At 45.0% G+C, this 13383-nt stretch overlaps 1 protein-coding gene across 1 annotated transcript in view; it reads right to left on the reverse strand.

Annotated features, from left to right (window-relative positions):
- Positions 1-807: 807 nt before the first annotated feature.
- LOC142767077 (uncharacterized) overlaps positions 808-13383 on the reverse strand; it is a 153992-nt gene continuing 141416 nt past the window's right edge. The window contains exon 5 of the mRNA XM_075868297.1: positions 808-981. Within this exon, the coding sequence (XP_075724412.1) occupies positions 938-981 (44 nt within the window). The 3' untranslated portion in view covers positions 808-937. The remainder of the gene's footprint in view (positions 982-13383) is intronic.

Here is a 13383-nt window from a genome sequence, read left to right on the forward strand (position 1 = left end):
AACTTTCCAGCGAAAGGTGCAATCACTAGGCTGAAATGGCAGACTTGTTTCGTCCGCCTCGATGATGTGGCTCTATTTTCGCAGCCATACGAAAAATATCACTTTTCACCGCCTACGAAGTGTGCTAGAGGCCATTCTATTAGCCGATCACACATTCAAACAAAAAAAAGTGCCTCATAGGTTACAAATACCTCAAGTTTTTTAGCCATGTAGTGAGCGCCAGAGGTGTTCAGCCCGATCTTGTGAAGCTTAACACTGTGGTCACAAATCCAGTTCCTACCGATAAAAAGGCTAGCAGACGCTTACTGGGCTTCTAAGCTTATTATCGGCGATTTATTAGACGCTTCTCAAAAATAGCGGAGTTATTGACTCATAATACAACAGATGATACACCCTTTTTCTGGGATAGCTGATTTTGCCGATCTACGAAGACGCATGTGAACTAACCCGTTTTTGCACGTTTTGATGATGATGCTGATACATAAATTCATACTGACGCCAGTAACGTTGGCCTTGGCTCAGTGCTCATCCAGCATCAACACGGAGAGGAGAGAGTAATAGCCTGTGCAAGTCGTTGGCTGTTCCGCGCCAAGGCGAATAGCTCAACCACACAAAAAGAATACCTCGCTGTCGTATGGGAGATCATCGAGCTTTGCTCTTACCTGTATGGTCGTCCTTTCGAAGCTGTGATGGATTGTTACATCCTAAGACGATGGCGAGATAAAAGTGTGCATAACAGTCCATAAATGCGAGAGTATGCGTAACGGGCCAGGGCATTAAACAGACACGCTGTTATTACCTGGAGAGTCGAGGGCAAATTTTATTTCAACACATTTATTTTATATGCTTAGTGGAACCAGTGGTAAGATGTTCTCCGCATTGCAACTTCTCTCTGCAAAATATCAGTTATAATATTTCACGAGGATATTTGTTACAATTAATTTTGGAGCGTTACTCCTCGGCAGTATGCATTTCGAAGACCTGTAGAAAAAGTTTTCATAAGTGGTAGGAATACACCAGGACGTCGGAATCGAAAGCGCAGCTAATGTCATGAAAAACGCTAATAAATGAGACATCTATTGCTGGAATGTATATAATACTTTGATAAACTTTTCTGGCAGTCTCACCTTCAAAAACAAAAAAGAAAGCTAGAGTTCGTCAAACCAGTACTTCGTACTACACCAAGCAAAATCTTTTTAATATGACAGATTTGTCTTGTATGAGATCGTTCAGTATTATGCTTCGGTGCATCAATATTGAAATAGAGGAATGTTTTCACAATGCTCCTATTTTTTTGGCACCAATGTTACCAGTACTTTTACGAGATCCACAAATAGAGCCAAGCCGGATCTACTGTTCTGCGGGTGAGAACCTATCACATCGAAATTCCAAAAGAAAAGCGCGCGGCGCCTCTAACTTGCTAGGAAATTGAAGAAACTGCACGCTACGCCATACCCATGCTACGGCATTATGTCTGAGGCATTTTTTACATGAGTATTATACTCTGAACCCTCTGAGTGAATATGCACCCAACAACGGCAGATGTAATCGTACAACCACACCTAATTATTGCTTACCAATAAGTTTCCTTAATGTTCTAACGCGTTTGCACCAAAACTGGTTGATTGTTTGAAACAATTTTTAAGATTGCAGGCACGACACTTGGCACGCTGCTATGTTTTAGAGGGAATGCAAGCTCCTGTTACAGCACTGAAAATTTCGACAATGATTATGAAAGACGAAGTTTAGCCGACGATGAGATTACCGACGGCCTAATTCTGTGCTTGCCACTGTCACAGCACTTCCGATGTTACTTCTTTCAGCGGACGGAAGTTTGTCCTTTGAAGGGTATCCTGTTTCACGGCTTGGTTTAGTTTTGTTCGTAACACTACAATGTTAATATATACTAGACCATTGTTTAGCAGCCCAATGAAGTCTATAGCCTGGTTATTTCTATTGCGCGGCAAAAGTGATGCCGTTTCCGGCAAGATAATTTGACACTAACAGTCTCTCTGTCACCCTGGTGTGTAAAACAGGCTAAATTGTAAGTTAGTCGTGCTTGTACCATTTTAATACTAGTACATAATCAGCAAAAGAAAGAAACAGCACACGTGTAAAAAAATCAATGAAAATATTCAGATTAGACATGCATGGCGTGACGTCAAAAATTTCATCAAAACTGTCACGTAGTTAGGACGGTGAAGAAATACTGGGAAATGCGGAATTCTTTATTTAAGTGACCTTGTTGCCTGAAAATGGGCTGAATACACGTAAGCTAAAAAAGCATGGCCAGTCAACCTTTTGAATTTCTTTCAAAGCTTTATACACTTTTGCCTGCTGAGTGTAAGAAAAGATCTCCGATTGGTTTTGCTTGAAAAAAAATTAAACCCAGTAAATGAATACAAAGAGGCCTAGCATACCTGCTCTGCTGCTTTCTCCGACTTTGGCAATGAATAACACATAATGCATTATTGCTACGTACTTCAAATTTGTTCAGCTAAATATATGCTTATTTTTGCTAAACCTCACCTATCTTTCTTTTCACTAGTTGGTTAGATATTTTTATAAAAAAATCAATATCGACCTAGAAATTGTTTTTCGACACTTCGCAGGGATTCTTCAAAAAGTGCTTACGACGGAATGGTGGAAATTCAGCAATGCTTTCTCACTATGTTTTTATATAAAACTACAATGTTTTTAATAAAACACTCTTCAAACGAAACACATGATTCCTCTAGCATATAGATAAGATATTAGAAGGCAAACTTCTGACGAGAATAAAAAAGGCATTTTTGATATTTCTTCAATATTCTGGTACCTATTGTCTTGCACATCAGCTTTCATAATCGAGAAAATATAGGACAAAATCGAGCTTCACCTGCAGTTAAGACCCGTCCAAAATCCCATTGCGCAAAGATAGGCAATGGTAGATCGTACTTCCTGCCTGCCAAGTATGGAATGCAGGCCTATAAATTTGTTTCTTGAAAGGCAAGGCAGCACTGAAATAGCACTCTACTGCACTGGGAACGCAAATTTCGAAATGATTTGGTCACGGGAATAGTCATGACTGCTGGATTAACGAGCAAGCAAGCGCACACAATCCAGAGTGTTCCGGGGCAAAGAGGGCTCGTTTTCGTGTCCTCACACGAATATATTTCGACACAGCTGGTGGTAACTTCCACGCTTCAGAGTACAGCTATTCTATCCGCTTTTTGCTCACATAGTAGGCACGCACTGTTAACCTTGAAGATGTAGCAGACATTTTTTGCGCTTTTTGTGTGTTCAAAGTAAACACGAGCGAAGCACGTCTAAAATACCTACTAAGCGAAAAAGCCCCGAGGAGGCTGATCCAACGTGAGGACGGCAGGATTCCTACGCACGTTCTTTGGTGTGTAGAGAGAAGCAATTGGCTACGTTCTCTAGCTCGCTGTCTGCAGCTCAAGGTGGCTGACCGCATTCGGTGCCCGAGCGAGAAACACTTCGAGGCGCCGATTTAGAAGTTGATGTTTGACGACGTTCCTTCAGTGGAAAGCAGCATGAAAACTCTTGTCAGGAAGCTGCGAGCGCTCGCTTTCCGCACCAGGTGACAGCCGCTTTAGCCAGAGAAACTGCACTGCACGAATTGATCAGAGTGAAAATCATAGAGGTGGTGCTCCAGGAGCCAAATATAGAGAACAGTGGTGAATGGTTGTAAGGAGGAAGAAAAAGGCATCTAATTTCTGTCTGCTTCAGGGGCGCCACGGCGCAGTGCATTATAGGAGGGGGGGGGGGAAGGAGGGTTTAAAAGAACAGAAAGAAATATAGGGAACAAGCACCAAACTATAGACAAACGGGTGCACCTGCCTATCTCAAATTCCGGCAGCAGACAACTTATATTGGCTGTGCGCACAGTCCGTTGCAGATGCTTCATTTGGCTTCAATAGTGCTCATGCTTTGCTCTGCTGCTGTGCGTTTCACGACGGCAAAGTATAGCTCCTAGCAAAATTGTTGCGCAGACTACCATTCGAGGCACAAGAAGTTCATTTCCAGGGCACGTAATTTTCGAACAGTTTCTACTAGTACGTCACAGCTTGATGCCCCAGTGGCTGAATGAACCCCACGAGTCTACACAGATTTTTAACCATTCACTACCACGTTTACCACTGCTGATATCCAGTGACGAGGCATAACTTCTCAATACAATATTGTAATGCAAAAGAGCCACTCACTCGAAAAAAAGCCAACATAACGCTGTCTTCGTCGTTTTCTTTCCCGGTCAACCCCTCACGTGCCTGCCACCCCGTGGCTTTTGTTATGATCCACCACATTCGCTGCCTTTTCCCTTGGAGTCTGAGCTAGAAAACAAGAGGCCTTAATACAGAAATCACCTGGCACTTGAAGTTTCAACTGGCTTGCATGGGCGGGATAAACACGGTTTCTGCTTTTGGTACCCAGTTCGGGAATAACTTCCAGGCGGAAAGTAACAATGCCTAAGGCATTCACCATGCAAAATGGGCCGGTATACCGGGGAAAAGACTCCTGGCAACGCTGTGGAACACGCTGGGTGCGTCGAACCAGCACTAGGTCTCCTGGTTTGAAAGGGGTGTGGTTCTCGTTGGAAGGCGAGGGGAATTTCGCTGGACGATGCGCTAATGCGAGGTGTGCTCTAAAGCAAGCCTTCCTAAGAAGCTCCGAAGTACCGGTGTCATGCAGATGGTTTTGCGTTGTTGTGTTCAAACTAAAGAAGCTCTCTTGTGGAAGTCTTGGCGTCCTTTCATAAACAAGCTTGAATGGTGACTCCCGTGTGAATTCCTGCTGTGACGCATTGAGGGCGAAGAAAGCTGCAGCGACGTATTCGTCTCAGTTCTTATGACTGGGACTCACGTATCAAGACAGTGGGTCCGTTATGGTACGGTTTGTACGTTCCTCCAGACCATTTGTTTGTGGGTTCTTAGGAGTGGCCGTGGCATGCCGAATTCTATGGCCGCTCAGTAGGTTTCTGAATGCGCGGGACGTGGAGGCCGCGCCCCGATCAGTGATGAGCAAGCGCGGCGTGCCGTATCGAAAAATGAAACACTCATTGATGAACGTGAGGACGTGCCGATTTGAAGAGTCAGGGAGGGCTCTGACTTCGGTCCACTTCATTAGATAGTCCGTGGAAACGATGAGGAACTTGTTGCCGCGTGACGTGCGTAGAAATGTTCTCTTATGATCAAGTCCAAGAATCTCAAAAGGGGTTTCAGGAGGAGGGATGGGTTTCATGGGGACCGGTTGCGGATTTGTGGTAGCCTTCTGTGCTTCACATACTGTGCACGACAAAACGTAGCAGGAAATGTCACTGTGCATGCGCCACGACCCAAACATCTCTTTGATGCGTGCCAGCGTCTTGTGCAGCCCGAGGTGAACGGAAGTCGAAGAGTCATGGCACATGAATAGCACCAATTGTCGCATGGCTACCGGCACAACAGGCACGCACGACCCATTTCGATAATTTCGGTGATAAAGAATTCTCTCACGGACGACCTACGACGCAGAAAGACTTTCACGACGACGCTTGGGAGTGCGTACTTACCTAGATAGTCGTCGGATTCTATCGACAATTTCTGCTTCTTGTAGCTGTGTAGTTCGTAAATTAAGCATGACAGAGGCTGGGGAGATGTCGCTGAAAGCGGTCGGGTGACGAAAAAGGTAGTCAGCATCTTGATGGCGAGCGCCGCTGCGATGGACAATATAAAGTTGTACTCTTGCAGTTTAAGAGCCCACCTTGCGAACCTAGCATTGAGGTCTTTTTTTGTTTGAAGCCAGTGAAAGGCGACGTTGTCGGTAACGACTGTGAAGCTTTTACCGTAAACGTATGGACGAAATTTTTTACTGCCCAAACTACCGCGAAGCCGTGAAGTTCAGAGGCGCGCTATCGACTCATTGGTTCACTGAGCCGCCGACTAGCATAAGCGACTGGTCTCTCGAGCCCGTCCTCGTTAACTTGCAAGAGAACAGCTCCGAGGCCAAGACCCCTGGCATTGGTGTGTAGAATCGTCGCGTCATTCTCGTCATGGTGTGCGAGCGTCGGTGGTGCTTGAAGGGCAGTCTTGAGGTGACAGAAGGCAGCTTCTTGATCGAGTCCCCATTTCCAGCGAACTTCTTTCTTCAGTAGTTCATTGAGAGGTAATGCGCGAGAAGTAAAGTCACGGACAAAACGTCTGAAGCATGAAGCGAAGCAAAGAAACTTTTACGCTGCTTAGCCGTGGTGGGAGGCGAAATAGAGGCATTGGCTTGGAGCTTCGTGGGATCAGGGCTGATGCCTTTGGCTCCGACTACGTGCCTGAAGTAGCTAACTTTGAAAAGCAGAAAAAGCACTTGGAAGGTTTAATGCGAAGGCGAGCGTCTTGGAGAGCACGCAAGACCAGTTCCAAACGCCTGAGGTGTTCGGGAAACGTGGGATCATAGACAATTATGTAGTCCAAAGAGACCAACGCTATCGACCATTTGGGATGCCCAAGAACCCGGTCCATTAATCACTGAAATGTAGCAGGAGCATTCGAGAGACCAAATGGCAGGCAGTTAAACTGGTAGAGGCCATCCCGAGTTATAAAGGCGGTCTTCTCAGCGTCATTCGGGTCTAGTTCTATCTGCCAATAGCCAGAAAGAAGATCCAGCGTAGTGAAAAAAATGGGCACCATGCAGGTGGTCAAGGGCATCATCAACACGAGGAAGCGGAGACACGTCAGGCTTGGAGACAGTATTTAGCCATCGATAGTGAACATAAAAACGTATCGTGCCGTTTCCCTTTCTCACAAGAACTACGGGGGACGACCACGGACTTGACAAGCGCGGTATGATACCATGCTTAAGCATTTAATCCACTTGCTTAGTGATTTCTGTGCCTTCAGAGGCAGAGACTCGACGCGGGCGATGCCGAACAGGTACTTCAGAGCCGGTGTTGATTCTGTGCTGCACTACTGGAGTGTGGCCGATCTCACTCGGAGACATTGCCACGCAGTCACGGAATTTTCGTAGAAGTGCTTGACTCTCAGCTTTCTGTGACAGAGTCACGTTGGGGTTCAAGTTAAGTTCATTCTACTCTGAAGCCGATGCAGGTGGTGGCGAAGGTTCTAGGAGCTGTACTACTGCTACGACAGACGGTGCATCAAGGTAGGTACAGGTACCCAGGACTGTGCCTGACGGCACGCACTGGATACTGTCAGACAGGTTGAAGAGAAGCACTGCAAAGGTTTTGCCAGAACAGCGATGGAGGGCCTATGGCATTGCAAATTCGCCTCCAGGCCGGGAACAAGTGATACTTTCTACAAGAATCAAGAATTTCCTTGTCAACAAAGGACTTGTCGGGGCTGTAAACAGGAACCCAAGCAGCAGACGACAAAGGAATGGGAACATAGGTTGCCGTTATCAGAAGATTGAAAAACAGGAATAGTTTTACAATTTCAGGTTGTTCACTTCTGTTTGTACCCCCGGCCGTATTCGTGCCCGTTGTTAGAATGACAACTTTCGAAGAAAATTCAATAATCACACATTTCATCATGCGGTAGTTGTCAGCGAGGACGGAGCGCGCTTTGTCAAAAGTTCTGTAAATGACATTCCTCCACGGGAAATACGACTGCCAAGAGAAAGCTTTACTGAAGGTTTCAACACTTGCTCGAATCGGTGTCGAAGTGGTAGATGGCAGTTGAATGGTAGAATCAGTGCCGTTACACTGCAAACTAATGGCAAACTCATCGCACCAATCACAGCCTAAGATCACTCGCAACACAGGTTAAGGACAACAAGGAACCGCTGTCTCACTGTCTTTCTAAGCACACACACATTCAGGCAGACTTCGCCGAGAGTAGGTAGAGCGGCTTCGTCAGCTAGGACGAGATGGGGTCGATTGGCCAGCGCAGGTCTCACCGAAAACCTTTCAGACATAAAACTCATCACTAAATAACTGAATGCGGCCCCTTTGTCCACCAGTGCCTCAACGTGCTGCGGTGGATCTCCAAGCTTCACCGCCAGAGTTGGCATCTCGATGAAGGGGTCAAGTGAAAGAAGAGGGGCTTCAGCCATCATGCGGGATCCTGCCCTAGATGGCCCGCATTGTAGTTTCCCGAAAAAAACTTCAAAAAAAGAACTGAGTTTGTCAGTGACTCAGTCACCCGAGGGAAGTTCCGAGCAAAATGCCCAACATCGTGGCAGTAGCAGCACCGGAGTACCACTGTTGGATTGTGCAGTCGAGTAAGCCAATAGCCGGGTCCAGGATGGCGCGTCCTTGTAGGGTTGCCTCCGGTATGGATTCTCAGCTGCATTTGAGTGTTCTTGTATCTCCGCCTCAAGAGCGACAGCTAAAACTGATCGTACGTCAACCGGACGAGCGAGGTGGATGAAGTGCTGGACACTTATGTTATTCATGGCATCAACAAAGACATTAGCAGCAATGAGCTCCGTGGTTGCGGTAGGGCAACACCAGAAGGCCTTCTGGAACAAGCTGCCGACGTGAGCAGCGAGCTCTTGAAGGTTGCTGTGGCATTGCCGGACGTGTTTTGTTTGTGTGGCATAGAGCTGAAGCAGATGACTGCCGTCAAAACAGGTGTCCGCCAACAAGTTCAGAGCTTCATAGTTCGAGCAGACGACTTGCGGGACGTACTCGAGGTATTTAACTGCGGCGCCAAGGAGCGGCACAACGAGCGCCTGAGCTTAATTTTGAACTGTCCAGCCGTTTAGAGCAGTGACAGACATGAACTTGGCCAAAAATGCCACCCACGACGTGGTGCCATCGAAGGTAGGTGGTGGAAGTTGTGCTCCGAAAAACCGAGGCGGAGCTGACAGAAACACATTTCGTTCGACCACAGTAGACACACGTTGCTGAAGGCCAGACTGCTCCTCTATGACAGAGAGCCACGCAGGTAGGTCGGTGACGTCGTCCGTCGTCGGGGAACGTTGGGCGAGGTTGGCCTCAATAGAGACTAAGTGGGTAGCGAAGCGAGTTTCGAAATCTTGCATAGGGGCTCGTCTGTCAGCCTTACCTTGTAAAACAAGGGCTTGCACAGAGTCAGGTATAGGTAGACTGGCACCAGCGCCTGACTGTTGAAGGTGATTTAGTGGATCCTGGACATCAAACTCTGACAGAAGAGGCTGATGGGGTGCTGTTGGCGGGAAGTGTGATGATGCTGGGGCTCCCGTGGCCTGTGCCAAGCTTTCCTGCGTTTTCAGGACAGGATGTTCCAGGGCCACCGACGACGTCTCGTCTTCCGTAGGGTACATCTGTAAAGTGCCGACTGTTGCTGTCATCGCAGCAGCTTTACTCCTTGTAAATATGGGTTAACGTTGTCACCGCTGGCACCAAATGTAAGGTACAAGAGCCACTCACTCGAACAAAATCCAACACAAAACCGTCTTCGTCGTTCTCTTTCCCAGTCAACCCCTCACGCACCAGTCACCCTGTTGTTATGATTTACTACAATATTATGCCAAATTGATAAGCCCTACGCGATCACAAATTTCCTACATACTTTAGACCAACATGTCATGCTCAGTCTTGTGCAAAGGCCTTATTCGACGTCCCTTTCTAACACCTAGTACCAGGGACTGTTCGCGCTTGCTTGCTCTGTAATTCACACTTATGGCCACTCTCATCACCAAATCTTTTTAAAATTGGTGTCCCCAGTGTAGTTGACAGCTATTTCAGCACTGCTCGCATTTTAAGAAACTAAAGCAGAGGCCTGTCTTTCATACTAAGCTGGAGGTCTGATCTAAAAATGTCTAATCTTGCGCAAGGGAATATTTTTTGACGGGCCGTAACTGCTAGTGAAACCACACTACGCAACACATGTTATTGTTTGTGAAGTCTGATGTGCAAGATAATAGGCGGGGAAAGTTCAAAAAATGTTAAATTTGTTTTTTTATTTGTTGTCAGAAGTTTTATTTACATGCTCCTTTCTTGAACTTTGCGCGATTACATATTTTTTATCGAGAAGTGTTATTACTATAGGCTTCTCAATAAATCTCTGGTTTACACTAATCTGGCAACGATTATAAAACTTTGAATTAAATTTAAGAGGTTGAGCGGCCATGCTTTTTTTCCATCTTACGTGGAGTCTTCCAATAATAAATGAACTAACTAGAAGGCTCACGCTATATACGCCGACAGCGGCAAGAATAGTCGTCCTCCGTAGAGTCATCTGATAATAGACGGGATGTGTGGTCATTTTAAATAGCCACCGAACCATCCACCGTCATATCTTGTTCTTGCGTGAACACAATATAGTAAACTTGATGGTTCGCCTAGTGCGTAATCTTAATACAATGATATCGAAAAAGGACGACGCTTCGCAAAAGTTGTATTGTTTACTCCAAGCGTTACTAACACTTTTAAATGCAAAGCATTTCTTAGCGAACTAGGGCTTCTTTGAGCGCATCTATCTATCTATCTATCTATCTATCTATCTATCTATCTATCTATCTATCTATCTATCTATCTATCTATCTATCTATCTGTCTATCTATCTGTCTGTCTGTCTGTCTGTCTGTCTGTCTATCTATCTATCTATCTATCTATCTATCTATCTATCTATCTATCGGTCTATCCATCTATCTATCTATCTAACTATCTATCTATCTATCTATCTATCTATCTATCTATCTATCTATCTATCTATCTACAACTTCTAGCTCTCCTGGCCGTTTGGATAATGGTATTGATACCAAAATTAGTATGAGATACCATGACTGTGTGACAAATATAATTGAGTAGTCAAACCATCAAAATCATGACATGTGAGTCGTGAATGTCGTGATTTACTTTTTATGGTCTTGTTGCTCTTCGGTGGTTTTGTTCCTTTGACATATTGCAAAACTGGTATGGTATGGCATGAATTAAAGTGCGGGATTGGGCTGGTTGGTAACGCATTATTCAACTTCTCAGCGCAAAAACTTCCGACAAAACAAGAGACAAGGACGAGCGCAGTGCTCGTCACCGTCTCTTGTGTTAGTTGTCGGAAGTTTTTGCACGGAGTTTACAATGGTATGACATGCCTGCATGGCGAACATTAGTGACATACCCTAACTCGGAAATCATGACATCAATGCAATGAAGTCATGACTACGCGCCACACTCAGGGTGTGCTGGCGATGGTTTCGCTAGCTTCACATATACCAAATTTGGTATACGGTACGTGAATAAATGACGAAGTTATATGAATATTGCAAACATGATAACCGTTAGGTGAGTGTCATGTAACAACATGACTACATGTCTCGCTCATTATGCACTCGCGGCCGTTTCGCTAGCTTTACATATACCAAATTGGGTATTGCACGACGTGAATAGGTAAAGAGGGATGTGACCGATGCAAACATGATAATCATCGAATGCGTTTCATGTAAGAACATGACTACATGCCATGCTAATGTTGCGCTGGCGGTTGTTTCGCTAGCTTCACATATACCAAATTTGGCATTACGGGAAGTGAATGGACGATGGAGGTTTATGACTGGTGCAAACATGATAATCATAGAATGCGTTTCATTTAGGAACATGGCAACTTACCACGCTCATGACGCGTTTGTGGCCGTTTTACTAGCTTCAAGTGTAGCAAATTTGGTATTTGGTGTTGTGAATGAACGAAAAAGGTGATTGGCATGTTCAAACATCATAATAATGATATGTGTTTCATAAAACATGACTACATGGTACAGTCATAGAACGCTGATGGCCGTTTCACTAGCTCCTCTTATACCACATTTGGTATCACGTGACGAGAAGAGACGACGAAGGTATATAACATGTCCAAAAATGACATGTAAGTCATGCACAGCCTAATGTGTGTTCACATCTTAACGTTGTGCTGATTTAAAGTGACATATCAACTTTCCTCATTTGTGCTTTACATATCACCTATTCCCACAATACGTGGGATTTGCCAATTTTTTTATAGCTGAGTTATAGGCCGGAAACAACGTATGTCTCTCTTGGGGTCGGCTCTGTCAGGTTGATTCCACCACTGAGCCCCGCCGTGGTGGTTTGGTGGCTAAGGTACTCAGCTGCTCACCGGCAGGTCGCGGGATCGAATCCCGGCTGTGGCGGCTGCATTTCCAATGAAGGCGGAAATGTTGTGGGCCCGTGTGCTAAGATTTGGGTGCACGTTAAAGAACTCCAGGTGATCGCAATTTCCCGGAGCCCTCCACTACGGCGTCTCTCATAATCATTTGATGGTTTCGAGATGTTATACCCAACATATCAATATATCAATGCTTCCGCCACTGGTGGCTGCCAGCAATCCCTACTGGAAATTCTTGTACAGATAGGACCGTATCATACGAAGTAATTGGATACAGGTGATACAGGGATTACGGCCCTTATAGGAGATATGAGGATTACAGCCCATACAGGAGATGTAGGGTTTATGGGCTATATATGGCATATGGGGCATACGGGCCATACAGGAGAGACAGGGTTTGTGGGTAATATAGGTGATAGGGGTCCTATGAATTCATTATTTTCTGGTAAAAATCATGATGTAGTGCAAAAAAAAAGAGAGAACATTCACACAGAACCACACACCATATAATTTTAAGCAAGCATAAAGTAGCCCAAGAACAAGTCCTTCTGCAGAACGTCCCCAGTTGCTTAGGGCAAATAATAAGAGTCATAAGAAATGTTTGCCTAAGCATGGTAATAAGGCAATGCCAGTTTTTAAATTGTGAAAAATACGAATATGCTGCAATGGACAGTTTAGTGGTGCTTCGAAAGTGCAGTAGAATAAATGGGTGTTGTATGTGAAAGTGTTGTATGTAGTGTAGTGCCGGGACATTGCAGAAAAACAAAACAAATATTTTTACACCCTGGAATTTATCTACATGATTCAACATTTTGTAAGGAAGTGTTTTTATCTTTCTCAGTCTGCTAGGTGCATGCACATATGCTCGTTTATTCACAAATTATGCAAAACCACCTGCACAGTAAAGGGTAAATACATGCAGCAGTTACAAAATACTTTACTTATTTGTTTACCTGTAAGTTAAAACATAAAGCAAAATAACGTAAAGAGTACTGACACAAAATTTTGTGGCTCATATAGCCTGTGACTGTGACATCGATTCCCTTGAACATACGTACATGTACAAATTTGATGAACAGTTATAGCTTAGACGGCCAATTATGTGAATATTGAAGTTTGCGTGCCTAATACAAAGCTATATGCCGCACCTAGAATCATTGAATCATTGAAAGTGACGTGAAGCAGAGTCCCAATTTCTAGGCGCCATCATTGTTGCCCAGCTCAGAGTTGGCACAGTTACATTATTCTCATCATAATCGTTGTTGCCCTTTGGCCACACTTGTGCAAGCAGGATACTATTCAGTGATTGCTGTGTCCATGCCTGATGTAAACATGTGGAACGTGAGGATGCCTC

Source organism: Rhipicephalus microplus, chromosome 7 (genome assembly GCF_043290135.1).
Source record: "Rhipicephalus microplus isolate Deutch F79 chromosome 7, USDA_Rmic, whole genome shotgun sequence".
In the NCBI taxonomy this organism is placed as follows: domain Eukaryota; kingdom Metazoa; phylum Arthropoda; class Arachnida; order Ixodida; family Ixodidae; genus Rhipicephalus; species Rhipicephalus microplus.